Raw genomic sequence first — 21,414 nt, 5'->3', positions numbered from 1 at the left:
AAATTCAACTGTCTAAAATGCATTTGCTGTCAAATATTAACCCAATATATGACTTACAAATTGATGGAAGTGTAACACCAAATTGTGCGACCAAACGAAGTTCCCTTTTTAATCAAAAACTGGAAGTTTCTGAGCAAAATCCTTCCTGAAATAAATAATAATAACGCGTCCTTCTTCCGAGGTGAATCAAACGAACTGAAAATGTGTTTTACAACAAATTTCTGGCGTAAACGTGTTTCACGAAAAACAGCTGGAAATAATTAAACAAACAAATGGAGAAGAAAGAGCGATGTAAAAAAAAACAATGAAATAAATTTAATTCTTCCATTCATTGCCAGCGACACTGCAACAGTTGAGTAGATATTTGAATTGACGCTAAACAACAAATAATTTACTTATAAATGTTATAAATGATTTGTGTTATTTTTAGGTGTTTAGATAAACAAAATAAACAATTTTCTTACCACGTAAGAAAAGAGGGGGCACCCGGATTTGAACCGGGGACCTCTTGATCTGCAGTCAAATGCTCTACCACTGAGCTATACCCCCGCTGCGGTTTCCCAATGAACGGAAATGATTATAAAGATAAAACTATGATAATTGGGGTATCATTTCCGGGGATATATTAAAGACATTTCACTACGTTAGTACTGATTTAATTCTGGTATTATTATTATTATTATAATTAAAATGTTTTATTTACATTCAATGTGACGTCAACATGTCAGATTTACCCGTTATGTCTCTTTCTCACCGGCAGAGGGCGCCATTTCGCCAAAAATGTTTCCCGTTTCTGTCCATGTTCCGACATTTAATCTAAGAAACGATCAAACAACCTATTTTGTGAGCTACTCATTTATCTTAGTAATATGTTTGACTTTTTCTGTTTGTGTGTGTGTTAAATAAATAAATCCAAAACATATTTTCGGCGCTGAAAGCCTGTGTGAGATTTTCACATACCGCCGCCTTCAGGTGCTGCAGAAAAAGTCAGAATATTTTGTATAATGGAAGGACCTAAATAAAACAGGGCATAGTAGTGCGCAAGAGTGTTTCTTGTTGTGAGTTTAGTTTAAATATGTCATAAAAGATCAATTAAACATTTGATCAAATCTTGATAAATCTTTATTGTATATCCTTTTTACGTCTCCAAAAAGAAAACAAAAGCTCTGAGGTCACAATAAAACAAATCTAATAACTACTTAGAGACTGTTAGTAATGTTCAGTGATGTCCTTTCTATGAGTATACTGCCCAAATGTTATTTTATTATGATTCTGGTGATTTATAATTCCTACAAATAATTTAAAGTTGTTTTTTTTTTTTTGCAGCGGTCAGTGAAGGCACCGCGGGCTCCTCCTCGCAGTATATTAACTGAGATGCCTGCAGACAAACCCAGGACTGTAAGGTCTGCTCCTGCTCATCTTTGCTGAAACTTTTCCTGTACACGTTCTTTAAGTGATCCTGTAATATTTTTAATGTTTTGTCGTTTAAAGACCCACTGAGCCAACATGAATCCACCATGTGGAAGATGCAAAAAGCCAGTTTATCCAACAGAGAAGCTGAACTGCCTTGATAAGGTAAGATGTTAAAGGTTTATTTATTCTAAATCACACTAATATTTGGGCTCTTAATGTAAGTTTTGATTTCTTCAAAGAATTCAAATTGTTTTTTATTTGTAAAAATGTCATAAATCCCTGAGAATATTTTAAACATGCTCATATTGACAGCCGTAATGATATGTTTTCTTATGCTGCTTTGTTAAACTGAATGTTTTAATCACAAAGTATAAATCTTTAGCAGTAAAATGTGAAGCCTTGACACAATACAAAATGACAAGGCTGGCTGTATTTGTGCACAATCCCCAAAAATAACACATCAAGAAAATTGAGCAGCTACATCCGGTGTTCAGTACCAACTACAGATATCTTCTTTTGTTTCTTTTTGCTGTTGTTGTTTTTAGGGGAACCACAAAAGTGTGTGTTAGTCTTACCAAATAAAGTCAGTTAATGGAAAAAAATAAGATTAATGTAACAATTTTGAGCTTAATAGCAGATTTGAGGCATAATTACTTGATTAGCAAAGTCAGTGTTTTAATTTCTGATGTCTGAGGATGAATTTAATCATTAAGTTCAAAGAATAAACTTCAGATGTTCATCCATCCATCTTCTGGCGCTTGTTCGTGGTCGGGTTGCAGAGGCGGCAGGTTTCGGAGGGGAACCCAGACCTCCCTCTCTAGCTCCTCCTGGGAGGTCCTCGAGGCGTTCCCAGGTCAGAGAGGATAGATAATCCCTTCAGTGCCCTGGGATCTCCTCTCGGTGGAATGTGCCTGTCCTGGCATCCAGGACTCATCAGATGCCTGAACCACCTCAGCTGACTCCTCTCGATGCAGAGGAGCAGCGGCTCCCGGATGACAGAGCTCCTCATTTAATCTCTAATCTGAGCTCAGCCACTCTGAAGAGGAAGTCCAATTCAGCCAGGATCCAGGATCTTGTTTTTGATCCAAACCAGTGGTTCCTAAACTCCCAAACCACAAAATGATGGTGACAAAGGTTTATTACCCCACCTGTTGTTGGTTTTAATATACAAAACCTGCAAACAAACGGGCACAGTGACAACTAAAACAGTCTTAACTTGCACAATATAAATTGTATTCATTTATAACTACTGTTAGAATTTTTTTTACAGTTATGACAACAAAATTTGCCATTTAAATTTACAATATTAAATTAATAATCTGTGTCTTTAATTTGTAAAGTCACAATCTTTTCAACCTCATCTGTCCCTCGCTCAGTTTGGTGATTCTGTGGCTTTAAAAAGAACCATGTCGAACTTAATATTTATTACTTTTTCTCCTTTTTTTTTTTCCAGTATTGGCACAAAGGTTGTTTCAGCTGCGAGGTCTGCAAGATGGCCCTGAGTATGACCAACTACAAAGGCTTTGAGAAGAAACCCTACTGCAGTATGTGAGTGTTTCCACCGAACATCGCACCCTGAACTGAAGGTTATAAAAGCAGTCAGTGAGAAACATCAAATCAGCCGAAATGTGTGGCAGCCAGTTTGATTTGCAGAAGCTCTGCCATGTTAACGAGCGGCCTTCCTGTCTAATCCGCCGGTAACAGCCTCGGCCAATCAGAAGGCAGATTTCTTAGCCATTAGCTGTTAAGCTACAGTTCGGTGTGGTAGTAGCTGAGCGTGAACAGATCGCATAAAATCCTGCTTTTCCGAAAACTCCGTTATTTATTACTAAAAGGTGATATTTATTTGATCAGGAAAACACTGAAACACATTTTCTGTTCCTGGCCTGTAAGAGTTAATTTTATAAATTACTTTTTTTCATTGCAAAACAGTAGAAAATGCCCATTATTTCTTTAAAACGTCACTTTTGTGGCTTACAAGTGAGCAGAAATGGCGCTCAGCTTTTGTCCTCCGAGAAGCAAACAGAAACGATCCTTTTTGAACACTTGTTCTCACAATTTTAAATTATTTTAAAAGAAAACATGGCCGCCGCTCGATGTGATTCGGACTTCTCCTTCCTGTTTGTTCAGGCATTATCCTAAAAGCTCCTTCACCATCGTGACCGACACGCCTGAGAATCTACGCCTGAAGCAGCAGAGCATGCTCAACAGCCAGGTGAGACCATCTCTGCTGCCTTTTCTCCCGAGGAACACCTCCTGGTGTCGTTTCATCTTCATCACGTCCTTCAGATGACGCAGATGAGCCTCTCAGACCTGCACCAATCGTGTTTGGATTATTTATAACAATCAGAAAACACTTAAACAACCACATTAGTTTTAAACTGATTTATACAACGTGATTCTGCCAAATAAATCAGGAGATCGGGACCAAAAGAAGGTGCTCAGCCTTAGAAAGGAGTAGAGCCGCTGCTCCTCCTCATCGAAAGGAGTCAGCTGAGGTGGTTCATCTGATCTGGACGCCTCCCTGTGGAGGTTTTTCGGGCATGTCCCACTGGGAAGAGACCCAGAACTCTCTGGAGGGATTCTGGATCCTCTCTGGTCTGGGAACGCCTTGGGATCCTCCAGGAGGTCTGGGTTTCCCTCCTGGACCTGCTGCCTCCACAACCCGACCACAGATAAGCTGTAGACGATGGATGGATGGATGGATGAGCTCTAATCGAATCACTCTGTTCCTGTCAGCTTTTTAACCTGACCTGAGGGATAAGTCCTCCGAGTCACGCGCGTTTTAAAAAGATTCCCTCGTAGCTCAGCTTTACTTTCAGGATTGTCCTTTTTTCAAACAGGTGACATCTAATTAAAACCGCACTTTTAGCAAGATCACAGTCTCTGACTCTGCACCGAGGAGGATATTTGACTGGAAAAAACACTTTTTACATTATCTGCTCAATAAAACTCTAAATAACAAACTGGAGTTTTTAGGCATTTAGTTGTTATTTGCAGATAAACTGATGAAGCCAGGCTATCAGCTAATTTCCTGTTGTTTCCTTAAAACTAGAAAATAAATCACACATAGTTTTATCTCAATAAGTGCTAGAATAAAAGGCAACTGAGCTTTGAACAACTTTAAAGTCCTGTTTGATGTTTGATTCTGTGATTAAGATGGCCGCTGCAGACATGGCTGCATCTCAGTCAGTTTTACAGATACTGAGCTAAAGCTCGGTGTGGTAGTAGCTGAGAGTTATTCTCATCACATCCTCCAAGTACTAACGAGCTCGGACCAGAACAATTCAATCATTTCTCATCATAAGACGATTTTAGTTTAAGATTGCGGCACAAACGCATTCTTTCGAGGAATATTAGGCCTTTAAATGTCTGATTTCATTTGCTTTGGTAAAAAAAACCCACAGGATGATTCTGTCAGCACCGTGTTCGACCAAAGGAGTGATTAATAAAGTCATCCTGAGTTTCTGGGAAGCAGACACATCCGTCCATCCAGCGACCACAGCCTCACAGATACCTCAGGAAGAGCTCTGCTTTCGGTTAAAATCGTGCCGAGCAGTCATGTAACACGACACGTGACTTCAACACTAACGTCGTGCATTTGCAGCAATTTAAAGCAGCTTCATTCTCTCATTCCTCTCATCTCATCCAACCTTCCCCCGTCTTTGTTTATAACCATAAAAGTCTCTTTCTGTGGAGCAGCGTGTTCCTCATAGCAGGAACGTGACTCACTTATGTTTGCCTCTGTGTGTGTGTGTGTGTGCGGGGATCTCAGATTTACTTTCAAATAAACATTTCGGCTTTGTTTAAAGCTGCGAACGCTCCCCCGGGGTTTGAGCTAACAGGCGGCTGTGATAAAAGCTCACTTGAATCACAACACGACTCTTGTTTGTGATTCATTCTGGGTAAAACGGACTTAAACGTCGTTGTGGACGAGCGAATAAATCTGCTTCTGTTTGGGTTGAGAAGTTAACCTCGGCTGTTTTAATTTATCCTTTAATTCAAGCTGATATAAACAGTAAGGACTGGGTTTCCTGAATGCTGGGGACGAATCCTGTCCTCCTCTGTCACGAGGAGTTTGAGCAGAACAAGCTCTCGTGCTAAATTACAGTTTATTCTTTCTTTGGATAAGCTGCAGAAATGTCCTCATAACCAAGCCAACCCCTGTTCCTGTTCTGTTTTCACAATTTTTGACCATTTTCAGTTTTAAAAATGTGCAAATTAGACATCGAAACGTGCAGCTCAGTCGGAAAACGGTTTGCTATGACGTCACTCGACGGAGACAAAACCTGAAGAGAACAAAGGGGTTCGAGCCAAACTGGTGAGATAAAACCCAGCCCTCTTTGGAGCTCTACGGCTCAGGCAGAGCTCGCTGCAGAAACGTCATTCGAGGTTTAAACGGGTCGCAGAAGGTCGGACTTTACGTGTCTGAGCTGGCATTTTGATATCTCTCACAGTTTTTACACAATCACCGTTTAAGTTTGATGACTTTTAGACTGAACTGTCTAAAGCAGGGGTATCAAACTCCAGGCCTCGAGGGCCGCAGTCCTGGGAGTTTCAGGATTTTCTACTCCAACACACCTGATTCAAACGGTTTAATCACCTCCTCACCAAATCATCAGGTTCTCCAGGAGCACGGCAACAAGTCATCCATTTAAAGCAGGTGTTTTAAAGCAAGAACATCTAAAACATGCAGGAGAGCGGCCCCCCGAGGAACGGAGGAATGTTCACGTCTTCTCTCTCCCACAACCTTTTAACAACAAAACATAGACCTTTCTGTCACGTTTCACCCAGTGGGCCTCCCACCGCTGGAGCACTTGTAGGGTTTTTTTGTAATTCCCCGCAGGACACAGAGAGTGGACCGCCAAGTTTCCACAGACTGCAGTTGTATTTTAGCTCAGAGTTTCCTTCAAAAGTGGAAGTGAAGGGTCTTTTTAAGTTGTCATATCTCTCATGTAAAACACTGCAGACACATAAAAATGTGCGTGTGTGACCATCAGGCTCTTCTGCTGCTCACGGCTCAAGATTTTCTAAAATCTGAGTTACAGTTTTTGCACAGCGACTGTTCTTTTGAGGCCTAACTTGGCAGTCAGGGATGATCTTAGCTCATCCAACACTTCCTTTACAGCTCATGCATCCAAATGTGGCCTTTTGTCCTGATTTAGATGATTACAAACCTGATGTTGGATGCAGCAGCTGTGGATTAAAAACTAAAGAACGTATCTGTGACAATGACTCAGTCAGCTCTTTAACAAATAACAAAATTTAATAAAAGCTCATTGAGATGTCTCGGCCCGCTGCTGTGATCAACATCTTCAAACACGTTCCTGTAAAATCCTGTTTGCAGGCCCTGTACAAGGAGGAGTTTGAGAAGAGCAAGGGGAAAGGTTTCAGCGTGGTGGCCGACACCCCGGAGATGCAGAGGCTGAAGAAGACTCAGGACCAGATCAGTAACGTAAGGGCAACTTTCTGCTCCGTCTGACAAACAGAAACAAGCCCGCTCATATCCTGGCAAACAGGCGAGAAAAGCAAAGGATTTTAGGACTGAAGCGTTCAAAACGTGAGTGAAAGAAAGAAGAAATGTCCTGCTGGCAGTGAAGTATCTCAGAGGGTGATCCTGCAGAAACACAGAGGCACATTTTTGACATTTCTCCCCGTCCACCGAGGAGAAGCTGCCCTATATGGTCAAAGTCTCTCAGCTGTGGACACACACACACACACACACACACACACACACATTTCCCTCCTCTCTCATGGGAGCACTGGTTGCAGAAAGGAATGATGGGTAATGATCTGTATGTCAAAAGGGCAAAATCTTGTTTTCTTTCTTTCCCACATCATCCTGTTCCCGTTTACTCCTCCGGAGGTTCAAGGACACAACTGGCTGCTCCTTCTTCTCGTGTTCCCTCTTCCACCCCGGATCGATTCACGATCCGAAGGCTCTGCCGTTCCCGGTGTCTTTGAACCTCCTAAAAAGGAGGCAGCGCATGTTGTGGGTAAACGGTTGAATGTGAGAATGCCCTCTGGTGGATTATAAGCTCACGTCTGTGCAGATAAAGTACCACGAGGAGTTCGAGAAGAGCAAGGTTCGAAGTGACGCCCCTCCTCCTGAAAACAGACAAGGTGAGACGCACCTTTACGCTTTGCTTCACTCTCATTCAACTCTGAGCGTGTGTGTTTGATGCTCGTGTCTGTGTTTGTGCAGAAAGCGAAGCCTCGAACCCTGAGAGGTTCGGTCAGCCTGCAGGACAAACTCGCCCTGCAGCTGTAGCTCCATCTGGTGGAGGGGTGAGGCCATTACACAAACACCACAATGAAATACTTTATTTAAATTAATTAATTACACGTGGCTGTTCTCCTTTTACATTTATGGGCATTACTGCACTGCCATATCATGCCTGAATCAAGATGACCACCACAGCTAAGTGATTTTAGCACAAAAATGTCTTTAACTGAGCTAAAACTTGGTAGCTGAGCAGCTGAGGGTCATCCCCAACATGTACTCCAAGATGGCTTTACTGCAGATCTGTAATTGCTCAACAAAAGAGGATTTTCATGTTAAACTCGATATGCATTTCTTCAAGGAACGGTAGGTGTTCAGTTAGTGAAAAACTTTAAAATACATCTGATTTAACCCCAGGAGCGTCAGACATGTCCTGTAAAAGTGAGAGTTTACAGTTAGATTACACTCCATCTCAGTCTTTTCAGGCTTTTCTACAACAAACGTGCAGTTATGCACGTTATGATATCGAAACATTATTCAAAAACTGAGATGAAGATGCTTTCAGGCTGGAAGCAGAAAAAGGTTTAAAAGATTTCTGTCTCATTTATGCAAAACAGATGTCATCACCTGTACGGCTGACTGGGTAAATACAAAACAGCTTAAAACGTGTAAAAATAAAACCTTTAATCTCTAAAAACTGAACTATAAAACATTTAAAAACAGCATCATGTAATGAGAGCAAACAGGAAGTATCTGTGACGTATAAAACAGGAAGAGAACTGATGATGTTTTAAATGTTTGTAGAACCTCGTTAAGAGTAAATGTGTTCATATATACGGTATTACAAACATTTTAAGAGAACCCTGATCGTTTTGTTTTGGCTTCCAAGCAGCCAGACTTTCTTGTAATCGTTTGAAGTGATTTTGATTATTAGATTTCGACTCTCGGAAGGAATTTCGGCTGCGTTTTTCTGTAAATTTCTGTAATTTCTCAAAGTTGCCTCTTTAAGAAATAGGAGAAAAAAAGACCTTCACTTTTTGACCAACAGCTCTTTGGTGTTATTTTAGGAATACTTCATAGATTTAGCTAAAGAAATAAAAACGAATTGTGTGTTTGTGACAGGCTGCTTGTAACAAAATCCCAGTTTTAAATATTTATTCTGTTTTGAGTCAACAACACGGATTCAGCCTTTAACTTTAGATTTTTGTGCCTAAATGATTCAGAAGTCAGATTAAAGTGGACTAACATGAACAAAATGCTGAAAGTTGAATGAATTATGTTGTTTTCTTGCTTTATTCGAGTGCCTGCAGGCTGTATGAATGTGTGGACTGTCTGCCTCTCTTTCATGCAAATCACAGTTTCACTTCTGCCTGTGAGTTCGTCTCGTTTCCTCTCGCTCAGAGGCACTTCCAGGCCCTGTACAGCTACACGGCAGCGGAGGCGGACGAGGTTTCTCTGCAGGAGGGCGACCTGATCTCCGACGTGGAGCAGATAGACGAAGGGTGGATGTTCGGCTGCAACCAGCGCACCGGGAAGCGGGGCATGCTCCCGGCCAACTACGTCCGACCCGTTTGAGAGCAGACGAACCTGCCGGCTGCGTGGATCCAAATGATCTTTTGCAAATTAAAAAATACCAACTAACCAAAGGTTCCCTGCAGTTTTACTGAGTCTAAATTGGATTTAATCTTTATGGGTTGTAGAAAAATAAGAAGTGAGACTGATTTAAGGGAAAAATCTGAAATGTGAAACTTTTTACTCAACAAGGAAGTGAGAAAAACCAATAAAGCGACTCGTTTACTTTCAGCAGTTCATACAGAGTAAATCAGTCAATATTTACCTTTTTTTGTTCATTTCTTTCTGCAGGAAAGAGCTGCTTTAAAGTATCAAATCAAGTTGTGAACCAAATCTGAGGACTTGTTTAAAACAATTTATCAAAAGTTGTTTTTATTGCATATTCGTGCAAATGCCGACTCGGCATTAACGGTTTTCTGCTCAGTTTCTTCTGTACATTTCAGCGTACTTCATGCCTTTTATCAAAATGTTCAGCTCAGTCAGGCATAACATGTTATGACTTCAGCTTCATTTAAAAGAAATGCATTAAAACCTTTTTAGTTCATTCAAAAACTTAAATTTGCCAATGTTCTCATACTCCTTTTAGCCACTTCGGCTCATTTCAGCTACAGTTTTGCTTCTTTTAGCTATGATTTTGTCATCTTACCCTTCAGATATTCAAAGATATGGATGTTTATATAGAATTATACACACTAGTTTGCTCTATTGTGAAGTACTTTGTGGGAATTATGATATTAAAAGTGCAAAGTCTTGTGTTCATCAACTTGCGCTGTAATTTTGCTAGTTTTAGCTGTGATTTTGCTCATCTTAGTTCAGGTTTTCCCCAATTTTAGCGTTGATTCATTCTTACACCAAATTTCAGCCATAGAAAAAATAAAAAACAAAATTAAGAAATCCTGGTTTCTCTCATCCCCAATTCCATTAAAGCCACAAAAATATGAAACATCAGTAGCTTTATTCAAAAACAGGATTCACATCATAGTAAAACTTAACTAAACAGTTTTTTTAAAATGACAAAAAACTTCATTTACAAATTACAGATGTTAAAAAAAGAAAACTAATATGCAACTTTAGCACCAACTTGTTTTAAAGTTATTTTTAGCCCGAACATAAGAACTGAAGCAGAACTTCCTCAGATTCTCATTCCTGTAAAAACGTTCCCTCAGGCAGTAAGAACCAGCTTCATGGCGGAGAAAAACTCAACCCTTTTCCTGATTTTGCTGCAAAGTTTTGACGGCAGCCAGTCGAGCTGCAGCCTGAAGAGCTCAGAGTTTCCTCCGATGAAATCCTCACAGAGTCTGGAGAAAAACAACAGCTGGTTTTTAACAGATTTGGTAAAAAGAGTTGATTCTGATCCGATAACGCTGCGTCTTTTTGCACCGCGAGCCTGTAAACCTCCAACATCCTTGTTGTTTTTATGGCCAAAATGTTCAGATTAACTAATGTGACAGATCCAGAGACAAAAGGCTAAACAATGACGGATTTCAGAACCCTTTAAAAACACTAAAATGTTCAGAGGCTGAAGCCTGAAAACCGATCGGTCGACTTTTATTTTGAAGCCACGATTTCAAAAAGGCCACGTTCACAAAAACGTTCCGCTTTAAAAAAAAAAATGACAGCTTCTACTAAATTAATGTCACAACAAAAATAAAAGCCCCTGAACCCTTAACAGCTGATGGACTGAACTTTAACTTTGAAATTTAGGGTAAAAAGTCTCAATAAACAGGTTCCTAAACCAAATTAATGCAAGAAATGCCTTTTTTATAGATTAAATTCACAATAAATTTCCACCTTTGTAACATTCCTCATGTGTAAATTAATTTAAAGACTTTATGATTTAATGTCTCCATTAACAAATGATAAAGTATGTCATTTAAATTGTGGCTGTATTATAATGACTGCACCAAAAAGTGAATCATCAAAACCAGTTAATACATTTAAAAGTGTACAAATTTATAATTACATGTACTATAACTGACTAAATTCAGTCTAATTCTATCCTCCAATATGAGTTTTGGTTAGGAGCTCAGAATATTAAATTAAAAAGGTTTTGAGAAGGGTTAAATACAGCCACAATGACTCAACCTGGGTTCATACGTTGCCTCCTGTTCGGGGCACAAAAACCTCCGATAATTCCTTAAATCTGTCGGTTTCACAAACCCGACACGGCCTGCTGCCGTTCGTATAAGGTAAGCTCATTATCGCAACACCGAGCCTTCAGCGGCTCGAAAAAAAGGTCTCTGCATTCATTTCCACAAACAGCAGAGTTTAAAGCTGGCACAGACTAAAACCCATTTCAAATCCTACCTGTAGAGGGAGTACGGCCTGGTCTGAAATATAAAAACATCCCTGCAGTGATTTTGTACCGGAGACCTCAGAACTGAAACCTGGAAAACAGTTTGGAGATGGAAAAATGTATCAAAGAAACTTTAATGGCAAAACATTAAAGCATTTACATATAAACAGTTAAAAACTGTGAGGAAATAAAGAGTTTTGCAGATACTTTTAGGGCATAATAAAGAATTACGTCATTTCAATAAAATGTTTTGCCTACAAAAGGCACCGAAAGCTCACAAACTGAATCAATGCATTTCAGCCGCCGCTTTGTGTTATCCATTCAGCCTTCGAGTATTTGTTGTGGATGACTCTCAGCTACCACCACACCAAATTTCAGCTCATTATCTGTAAAACTGACTGATCTGTAGCCCTTTTAGTGCTGGTTAAGGTAAATAACAGCAGCGACCAGCTTGAATCAGTTGTAGATTTATTTATACAGCCAATAATTACTTTGATACCTGATATTCTGCTGACAGATTACATGATCACCTGCCTTTTTAAAGCTGCAGGTAATATTTCTTGTCAGAAACAAAAGCCTCACATGTGAAACCGCAGTTTCCTGTATAGTCTGAGCCCTTAAGCCACTTAGGATGAATTACGTCACAGTTTCACTGGATCGCTCACCAACGAGGTTTAAAATGAGAACATTTAAAAAACAAGGACGGGATGTAATGCTGCAGCTTCGTTATAATGTCTGCAAAGAAAAACTATCAGGCCAACATCGTTTTTAAAAACCACCACACTGGGTCACAAAAGTGTTCAGAGATGGATTTTTTTGTGAGCATACCAAGTCCATGTGGATGCAGAGGTTGCTGCTTCCTCCAAACACGACAACATCGTCGTCCTTTCCTAGGCAAGCAGTGTGACAGACCCTTAGGAGGATAAAATAAAACAAAAATCAGATTTATGCTCAACACCAGCAGCTACATGAAGCCTCCGACAGGTTCAAACAGAAATAAATCTACCCAGATTCTGCAAACCTTATTAGCTGCTGCAGCAATTTACATCAATACTATGACAATAACTTCTGCAGAGCTGAAACTGTTAAAAACAACGTTTGCATGAACAGATGTAAAATTAGAGCCATTTAAAGACTGCAGCGATCCAGTTTGTTGTTCAAATTTGTTTTTAAATTCCATTTGTCGTCGTTATCTGCTTGCTTTAAGCACTTTGCATTTGAAACGCGCCACCAAAAGAGTCATCCACAGCAGGTAAGATGTTAGTTGTCCGTAGCCTTTCCACAGAATCCCACTTTAGGGCAGCTGAATGAATAAATTTACCTGGGTTTGTCTTTGTGAGGGTGTGTCAGCTTCACCCACTCTCGTCTGCGTGTGTTAAACTGCCAGGCATCGTCTTTTTCAAAAGAAAAAGATCACATTTAACAGTTTATCAGAACAAGAAAGACTTTATATTCCTTCTTGGAAAGTCGGGAAATCACAAGACGACAGATTCAGCAGACGCCCCACAGACAAGTCATTATTCCAGGGGGTGGTGAAAACTTACTCAGCGTGTTTCCGTCTATGCCAAGGCCGCCGTAAACGAAGAGGTTACTGTCTGACGTGGGAGTCATCGTGTGCATGGAGCGGCCCAGAGGGGCACAGGAGGGCAAGAGGTCGCTGAGGAGAAGCAGAGCAATTACAATTTTTGTTAAAATCACTGCAAACGAGGAGGAGTTGTGGGTTTAAAAAGAAAAGACCGCCTAAATATTTACAATTGAGTCCAGGTCCAGCTCTCAAGGTCCAAGCAGAAGATGTCGAGCTCGGCAGTTTCCTGCAAACAAACAGAAATAAACAATGAAAGAATGAAGCAAACTGGAACAAGCCGCCTCATGTGTGCACCGGTCACCCATCTGCTGCTTCACCTGATAACCCTGCTCCAAGATGGGCCGTCTGATTAAAGTTTGTATCTGTCTGGACTCATGTGTGGATCTACGTCTACGACGGATTCATTTGGAGTCTATCTGAATCCAGATGCCCACCACAGCTGACTGACAGACAGCAGAAAAATGACTAAACCTCAGTCAGTTTTACAGAAGCTGAGAGTCACATCTCGTAATCTGGTATAAGATCACAACATTTTTTTTTTTTTGTAAGGTTTGACCACAGCTTCAACAACAGGAACTGAGCTCCAGCTCTTACAGAAGTCCGGGTCATCCACAAGCTCAAAAGACAAAAACATTTATCACAGAATCTGCCTTTGTGGATGGGGGCGCCATTGCGGCACAACAGGAAGGAGCTGCTGAAACAGGAAAGGACCGAACTCAAACTGTCCCCACGAAGACGGAAGCCCCATCCAATACAGCGCTATCTTAAACATCCCCGCACGAACGCTTCCCTGGAAACGAGCGGTCGACCCGCTCATTCAGAGCGGAGAGGTGAACTCACCGCACCGCCGCTCAGATAACCTTTGTTCCCCAGCAGGGCACCGGCATGGCTGCCTCTGGGAGCCGGGGCGGGACCCTGGAGGAAAAAACAAAAAACACAGACCAGCCACAACATTAACGTGGTTTGGATTCCCTCACAACACCTGTTAGACAAACTGAGGACGAGTCATTCCTCAAACTGTTCCTGGAGTTCATTTCTGTCAGGAAATATTGTTCTTATGAAGTGACTTTTTATTCATTTCAGAATGTTGCATCTATGAGAAGGGAGGAGTGAATCAGTGCCATCGTTTGCCTTTTTCTCTCCCTGTAAAGTCTGTTTACATGAGTCATAAGTGGATCCAGTTCTGGGATGCCTCCATGTTCTGTTACAACGATCACAGCCAAAAATAAAAAGGATCGTTTCAGTTTTGAAGTTTTTACGGGCAGTTAAGGGTCTTCGCTGTAGATTCTGACCAGTCAGCACTTCTCTAACAAACCACCAACCATTTAATAAAAAAAAAAAAAAAAACTCAAACCATGAAAAGGTCACAGCGTCATAAGGAAAGTGTCAGTTTATCACAGCAGATGGTCGTGAAAACGGTCAATACTGCAGCATGTTTAAACGCCAGGGGACCCGCTCTCGCCTGCCTGCAGGCGGCGTCCCACATGGAGGAGAGTTCTGCAACTTTTTTGGGGCTTAACCCAAAAACTAAGACTCTACTACCAAGCGTTTGGTGTTGAGCCGCTCAGGCCCGGCTTCAAGAGAGCGCCACAATTTCTTTATTCCAATCGGAGGTAATTTATGTTGTGGTCCTTCATTAAGGTCTCTGAGTGGCTTTCAGTTTGACCCCCCCCGAGGTCAAATCGCAGGAGTTGGATCCCACCAGGGATTAACGCCTTAGACCGGTGGTTCCCAAACCATTCAGCTTCCGACCCATAAAATAATAGTGACGAAGGTGTGTGACCCCATCTGTTGGCCGTTTAAATATCCAAAAATGCTAATGACAACACAAACAGTCTTAACATCCATTACGCCATTTTTTAAACCAATGTATGGACTTGCATTTCAAGTTTTTGTAACAATTATGGTGCAAAAATGGCATAAAAACGAAGTTTTTTTATTGTAAATTGATATCTGGAGATTATCTGAGGACCCCTACTTGGTGTTGAGTGACCCACACTGGGGTCCCGACCCCAACTTTGGGAATCACTGCCCTAGACGACACCCCGCAGACTCATGGGGATGTTCAAACCCGTCCACCAATCAGGACGCCTCCCTCTCTGTGGGGTTTTCCACTGAGGAGGAGACCCAGAACTCACCGGAGGGATTTTATATCCTCTCTGGCCCGGGAACGCCTTGGGGAGGAGCTGGAGACAGTTGCTAGGAAGGAGGATGTCTGGGTTTCCCTCCTGGACTTGTTGTCCAACCAAACCACAGATGCATGGCAGGAAAAGGCTGGATGGTTTTAGGAATCTGCAGATTCTTCACCCCAAAAACTGAGCCACATTGGTTCTCGTCAGACTCCACACAGCTTTAAGTGATTTGTCAGGTTCCCTGTGAGGTCTAACTATTGTTCATAACTAAATGTCTGGAACCGCCTCCCTCCCTCAAAAATTACATATTCACGTCTCTAGAACATTAAAGCTTTTACTTCCATCTCACTGCCAGCACTGACATTACTTTCTCGAAACGGCCTCAGTGAGCTGACGGCAGGGTTTCAGACTCATTATCTGAAAGAAAAACAGGACAGAAGAAGCAGATTCACCTGCTCCGCTCACCTGAGTCTCAGGTTTACTCCACGTGGAGGACCGAGTATCAAAAACATGGACCTCGTTGTTCCACCCCCAGCACCGAAATAACGTGTCTCCAATTGTTGCCTAAAAAATGAACTCATTAAAAGGCTGAACATGACAACTAAAGAGGCTGAAGTTTAAATTGGAGGTCAGTATTCACCCAGGACATCTCCTCTACGATGAAGCTGGACGACAGAGTGTTTCGGACCTCCCCGATCGTCTTGCATCCATACCCACCGAAGTAGATTAATCTGCAAAAACGACAATTAGTCCCAGCAATTCAAACAAAGAAGATGGTGGAAAAAGCTTGACGCCCCACTGAAAGCATTAACACCTAAAGGAAAACGACTCGAATTGAAAGGTTTATTTGCTGAGCAGCTGACAGACCTCTCTCTGTGGACCCAGCAGGAGTGCTCGTTTCGGGGCGAAGGAGTCGTTCCCTTCGCGTCCGTCAGCCTCGTCCAGGAGCAGCACGGCTGGGAAACGTCAGCGCTGAACATCTGCAACCAGAAAAACCTCCGTGAACAGGATTCATTGGCTTTTCCTTTCGACAGAAACACCCATCCTGCCGTTCATGTCTGCATTTTAGATCAGAAAGGACAAATCTGTTCTTGAGGGCTTTAAATATTTTTAAGACGACATCAATCTCCTGCATCTACTGCACACAGAGCTTGTAATATGAAACCTTAACAGTTTTAAAATATGTAAAACTTCTGCACACGTTTCCTTGTACCGTTTTCCTACACTTTGACATGGGTGTGTGAACATGGCTGCAGCTGCCAGGAAGAAAGCTGAACTAAAATAAAACACTTTGCCCGATCTCCAAGTGCAATTCTAACACGAACAGTGCAATCCAACAGTTCATTGTTCTTATTTGCCTTTTTATTATAGTCTTCTCTCAACTAAAGTCTGCACAAATAGCAAAGATTTGTAAACTTTAACCTTTTTAAGAAAAGGGGGGAAACAAACATCCTGGTTCGTGCAGCTCGTTTGCAAACATGACACCAAGTCAGAGATGATCCTCCTTTCCTGAGAGGGAAAAATCCATCAATCATTGATGAAGAAAGCACAAGAACATTCCCTCTGATGGATAATAAGTGCAGAGATTCATGTTTAAACATTTACAGGTTCGTCTCAGATTCAGTTTCTCGTGGAAAACATTAAATGTTGAAACAATGAAAACCAGAAACTACAGCCTCCCTGTTGTGGTCACATCCTGTCAGTTCAGACCAAAACAACCAGAAAGACAGGATTATACAATGACTAAAGTTTACAGAATGGGCAATTTAACAGAATCATGTGAGAACTCTTAGTTAAAATTAAGTTACTGTGTTAAACAGCCCGAAATGTTGAAATGTGTTTCTGTAGAATGACGAACACAAACTCTTGTGTTGGTGAGGAAAGTCTGTTTCAGTGACGCTGCCGAGACCTTCGACACACAGAAATTAAATCTGTTGATCTTTGAGTTTATGTGAATTCCTCAGGAATTTCCTCCCCGAGTTTTCACCTAAACTCCCTCACAAGAACGGGAGGGCGGATGAAGCGCCGAAAGGAGCGACTCCTCACAGCTCAGATGCTGGAAGTACAAAAGGAGGAGGAGGACCGAAATAAACTCAGATCTGACGTCTGATCTGAAGTCATCTGGCCACCCAACAAGCAGCTGAAGCCCAAAACCTCTGAAAGAGTTTCTGGAAAACCTAAACTACTACGAATCAAGCAGCTCATTGAGAGCATAAAACATTATGACAGTGGTTTAAATCCTTTAAAGAGTTCATTTAATCACAAATCAAACATGAATATTTCAGACATGTCCTTAAGATATGGTGCCACATCAGAAGTTAACTAGTCACAAGCATGAAAGTCATAAAACATCATGTATGGCTTTATTTTTTAAACTGGTGGAGCTTGAAATGTCTCACTTGCACCAAAAGGAGCTGCTAACATGACTAAAGTTACTGAGAAAATTATGAAATTACCCGTTTTGACAAGCCGCACAGACTTCTGGTAGTTTAGCTGAATAGATAAAACATTTGCCATATAAATTAGGTTAAAGTTAAAATTTTGGAGCCTCCAGTTCCTACATCCACCTAATAATGCTTGGAATCATTTGATCCATCCAAGGACTGAACGATTTTAATTAAGTTTGTCCATTTTCTCCAAGCCACGTTTTGGTCAGAATTATATATTCAAGCTCAATTATATACACAAATCTTTTAATAATTGATGCTTATAACTTCTTATAAGTGATCGTGATTGACTGCAGCTGGCGGTTTGTCTTTGTCAGCGTTCATTGGACTGAACCAGCACTGATCTGCCACCCTTAGATGTTCAGGATCAACCAAGGCTGAAGTCTGCTGGAAAATCAGTGTCCCGGTCCAGAGAGAGGACAGATTTATGTCAGCATGGACAGAAACTCCAAAATGAACCATATGGACAAGCCAATTGTCCTCTGGAGACGAGTTTATTGGACAGATGAGACAAATTGAAACAAGAGGGATGTTTGGAGGAGTCAAGATGAGGCTTTCAGATCTAACAACTGTTAAGCAAGGTGGTGGTAGAATCATGCTTTGAGACATTTAACAAAATATTAGTGCGATGCATAAATTCGACCATGTTGCACCCTGGGAAAACTGGTTCAAATTAGTAGTTTTTACTAGACATTCCATGTTTTTGCACCCGGGATCATATGTGAAGCTCAGAAGAGTCGTTTGGGAAGTTTCCACAGACTTCTGCTGAACGCCAGCGCCTCGAACTGGGAGCAGCGAGGGTTCGCCTCATCCACCGAGTCTCACCTGGTTCGAGTATCCTGCAGAGTCACATCCTCCAAAGACGTACAGCGTGTCGTTCACGTTAGCGCCGCAGAAACCCGATAAGTCTGAGGGAACATCTCCGGAGATGGTCTTTTGTTGCCTGCCTCCCAGAAAAAACAAACAGTAAGAGTGAAACGGACACAAATGGTAAACTTAAAGTATTCCTTAGAGAGGGCTGGTTGCAGCTTTAACAAAGCTTCTGAAGCTTACTGAACCGTGAAAGATTAGAGTCGAACTCCTCTTCAAGCCTGCATCTCGTTCTTAAATAAGAGCACACCGCGAGCCTGCACCCCTGACTGCAGGTCAGGGCGACACGGCTCTCATCTCGGCTGATAAATGGCGTCTTATCTCACCACATCCCGCTGTCCAAATCGCACAGCCATATCTCATCTCTGGGTAACACGACATCCTGCCCAGCCTCCACCTGCAGGGAGACAAAACCCAGATAAGAACTCGACGAAACCGAGCGCTTTGAGTCCTTATCTCCTGCAAAGAAAGACGACATTGACAGATTGCTTTGGGCTTTGAAGGGTAAAGATTTGGATATGTTCGTGTGGATTCTTGCTCATTCACAGGACGACAACTTCTAAAAACTTTTTTTTTTGCTTCTCAGCTCAAACTGAAAAATAAAGAGCGCCAAGCCTTAAAAACCTGCAGCCAGCCACTCACCCGCCTCGCTTTGAATCAGGGGCGTCCAACCTTGGTCCTGGAGGGCTTCCATCCTCCATGTTTTACCTGTTCCTCTGCTCCAACACACCTGATCTGAATCAGCAGGCTTCTGCAGAACATTTAACCAGGAATCAGGCATGTTGGAGCAGGGAAACAAGTAAAACTTGCAGGACAGAAGCCCTCGAGGACCAGGATTGGACCCCTGTTAGCAAATCACTCCCTCCCCTCCCTCCTGAGGGTTGTCAGGCTGGGTCACATGAAGGTAAAAGCTGCAGTCCAAGTGAGAAAATAAACTAATTTAGGTTCAGTTTGATGAATTTTCCTTTAAGAATACTCGGTTCTGTGGATAAATACTTCCTAAAAAGGTTCTGAGTCCGTCTCATTTCACGGAACAATAAAATGTTAATAGTTTGAACTTCCAATTAGTGACTCATGTCTTAACGAGCCTCCAGATTAAGCCAGAAAAACTCAGAAGTGTTGTTAAAAGGAGGGGAAAGAAAGAAAAAGCCGATGCGAGTTCCGGTGTACCTGCTCAGGTAAGCGGCTCACCTGGTAACCTCCCCAGACGAACAGCGTGTTGTTGCGGATGAAGGCCGTGTGGCTGCTCCTCTCCAGCCGGCTCCCGGCGCCGTCTGCCCGGCCAGCATCCATCCCGGGCTCGGGGTTTGTCTCTCCGGCTTCGAGAAAAAGACGAGAGTCGGTTTAAAATCCCGGAGCGAGAGGCGGAGATCTGCTGGAGGCTGAGCGGGTTTTTCAGGATCCTCGTCCTGTTTTACTCCTCCCATCAGAAACTGAAACACGATTCAGGAATTTATAATGTCACGCCTTTAAAAAAACAAAAAAACAACAACACATTAACTGGGGATAAACATGACCTTTACGGTTTCTGCAGCGAATCAAACTAAGATCCAGCCATTAGGACAGGTATATGATGCTCAGACGCAGGTGAGGCTGGTTGCAGATTAATTTACAGGTGATCAGCAGCACCTGTTTCAGCAGGGGCTCCCCCAGGAGGGGGCCTGGTGGGGGCCGTGCCCTCCCCGCCTAAGGACAACCACACAAAGCTGGTTCTGGAAATAAAAACTACGACCTGAAATGAACCGCTGACGGCGTTGGGACGTTTCTGTGGTGCTGCAAATGTAGGTTTTTTTTTGTGGGTGAAAGAATAAACGTACTTAAACGTTTAATATTTTTTTTATTACAACAGTAATAGTTTAGATCTACATTTGTGTTTAAGATAAATAGACTTAAATAGCACCTTTCTAGCCAACCAGGATACTCGAACAGCTTTACATTTACACATCTCTGAATAAATCAATCTGTAACGTCTAATCAGTGCTTTAAACTCCATTTATACGCCGAAGGGGAGCATCAGAGGCGGTGAGGGGTTCAGTGTTTTGCGCTCAGGGACACTTCGATGTGACTGAGGCCAGGAATCGAACCTGGAAGACGGCTGCCTTAGATTATTATAATTTCTTTTTATTCCTGGGGGTAGAAGTGCCGATGAACAGTTTCAGAATTATTCAACCAGTTACTTGCAGATGCTTATATATTAAATATCACAAATCAAAACCTACCTGATTGGTTGAAATCAGCTCAAAGGAAACAACTTCTCTTCCTTGCTGGTTTGTTGTTTTGCACAAATTTGTCACCGAAACACCACGAATGAGTCCATGAGTCTTTTCCGTATAAACCATGACGCAGCTTCAGAAACACTGCTGTTTTTTATTTATTTTTTATTATATATAGCTACACCGGAGCTTCAGCTTCACATTTCGTCCGTCTTTCAGCAGAATATCTCGTGAATCAGAGAACTAATTTTAACCGAACCTCCAGAAAGTAATCCCTACGTGTCCGTCCACAACTGATTGATTTTTAGGGATAACCCGATTCAAGATGGCCGCCGCGGCTAAATTTTACCACACCTTACCAGTGATTTAATATGTATAGATGGTTCAAAAGAGAAAATGTGTTTAAAACAAATAAAATAGTCAGTTTAGTCGTTACTTTATCAAACTGAGGCAGTTTAAAGGACCGTCTACGACAGGTAAGATGTTCGTTGTTCATGACCCAAAGATCAGAACTATCCCTTTAAGACCGGAAAGCAAAGGCAAAAATTAAACAATCAGAGAGGCGGCACGTAGAAAACAGGAAAGCACGAATGTTGTGGAACATTTTAGCGTCTCGGAGGCTCAAGTCAGAAAACATCAGCAGCATTAGTTGCGTCTAAATGG

At 41.9% G+C, this 21,414-nt stretch overlaps 2 protein-coding genes and 1 non-coding gene across 7 annotated transcripts; 1 reads left to right on the top strand and 2 right to left on the bottom strand.

Moving 5' to 3' along the window:
- Window positions 1–477: 477 nt before the first annotated feature.
- trnac-gca lies at window positions 478–549 on the bottom strand. Its single transcript has one exon. It is a non-coding gene; the product is annotated as a tRNA-Cys (tRNA).
- Window positions 550–1,346: 797 nt separating this feature from the next.
- LOC108247070 (LIM and SH3 domain protein 1-like) lies at window positions 1,347–9,278 on the top strand. Of its 2 annotated transcripts, XM_017434944.3 has the most exons (8): window positions 1,347–1,403; window positions 1,492–1,575; window positions 2,867–2,961; window positions 3,544–3,628; window positions 6,761–6,868; window positions 7,467–7,536; window positions 7,619–7,701; window positions 9,038–9,278. In XM_017434944.3, exons 2-8 carry the CDS (start codon window positions 1,507–1,509, stop codon window positions 9,209–9,211), a joined length of 684 nt encoding a protein of 227 aa, XP_017290433.1. In that variant the 5' UTR covers window positions 1,347–1,403; window positions 1,492–1,506; the 3' UTR covers window positions 9,212–9,278. The 2 variants fall into 2 exon arrangements, with proteins under 2 accessions (XP_017290433.1, XP_037836932.1); XM_037981004.1 differs by lacking the exon at window positions 1,347–1,403 and having other exon boundaries at window positions 1,410–1,575.
- Window positions 9,279–10,144: 866 nt separating this feature from the next.
- On the bottom strand, window positions 10,145–20,126 carry LOC108247199 (kelch domain-containing protein 1-like). Of its 4 annotated transcripts, none has more exons than XM_025002116.2 (14): window positions 19,709–20,126; window positions 18,865–18,935; window positions 18,494–18,611; window positions 16,644–16,730; window positions 16,089–16,201; window positions 15,862–15,952; window positions 15,687–15,785; window positions 13,930–14,004; window positions 13,257–13,315; window positions 13,049–13,161; window positions 12,826–12,898; window positions 12,333–12,417; window positions 11,516–11,595; window positions 10,145–10,506 (listed from the first exon to the last, which is right to left on the bottom strand). In XM_025002116.2, the coding sequence occupies exons 1-14, from the start codon at window positions 19,829–19,831 to the stop codon at window positions 10,371–10,373; spliced, it is 1,323 nt and encodes a 440-aa protein (XP_024857884.1). In that variant the 5' UTR covers window positions 19,832–20,126; the 3' UTR covers window positions 10,145–10,370. The 4 variants fall into 4 exon arrangements, with proteins under 4 accessions (XP_024857884.1, XP_024857887.1, XP_024857888.1 ...); XM_025002119.2 differs by having other exon boundaries at window positions 19,730–20,125; XM_025002120.2 differs by lacking the exon at window positions 16,644–16,730 and having other exon boundaries at window positions 19,709–20,123.
- Between the last annotated feature and the right edge of the window lie 1,288 nt (window positions 20,127–21,414).

Source organism: Kryptolebias marmoratus, linkage group LG17 (assembly GCF_001649575.2).
Source record: "Kryptolebias marmoratus isolate JLee-2015 linkage group LG17, ASM164957v2, whole genome shotgun sequence".
NCBI classification, from domain to species: domain Eukaryota; kingdom Metazoa; phylum Chordata; class Actinopteri; order Cyprinodontiformes; family Rivulidae; genus Kryptolebias; species Kryptolebias marmoratus.
Note: the sequence above shows the minus strand (reverse complement) of the source record. Positions and strands in the feature narration are given on the sequence as shown.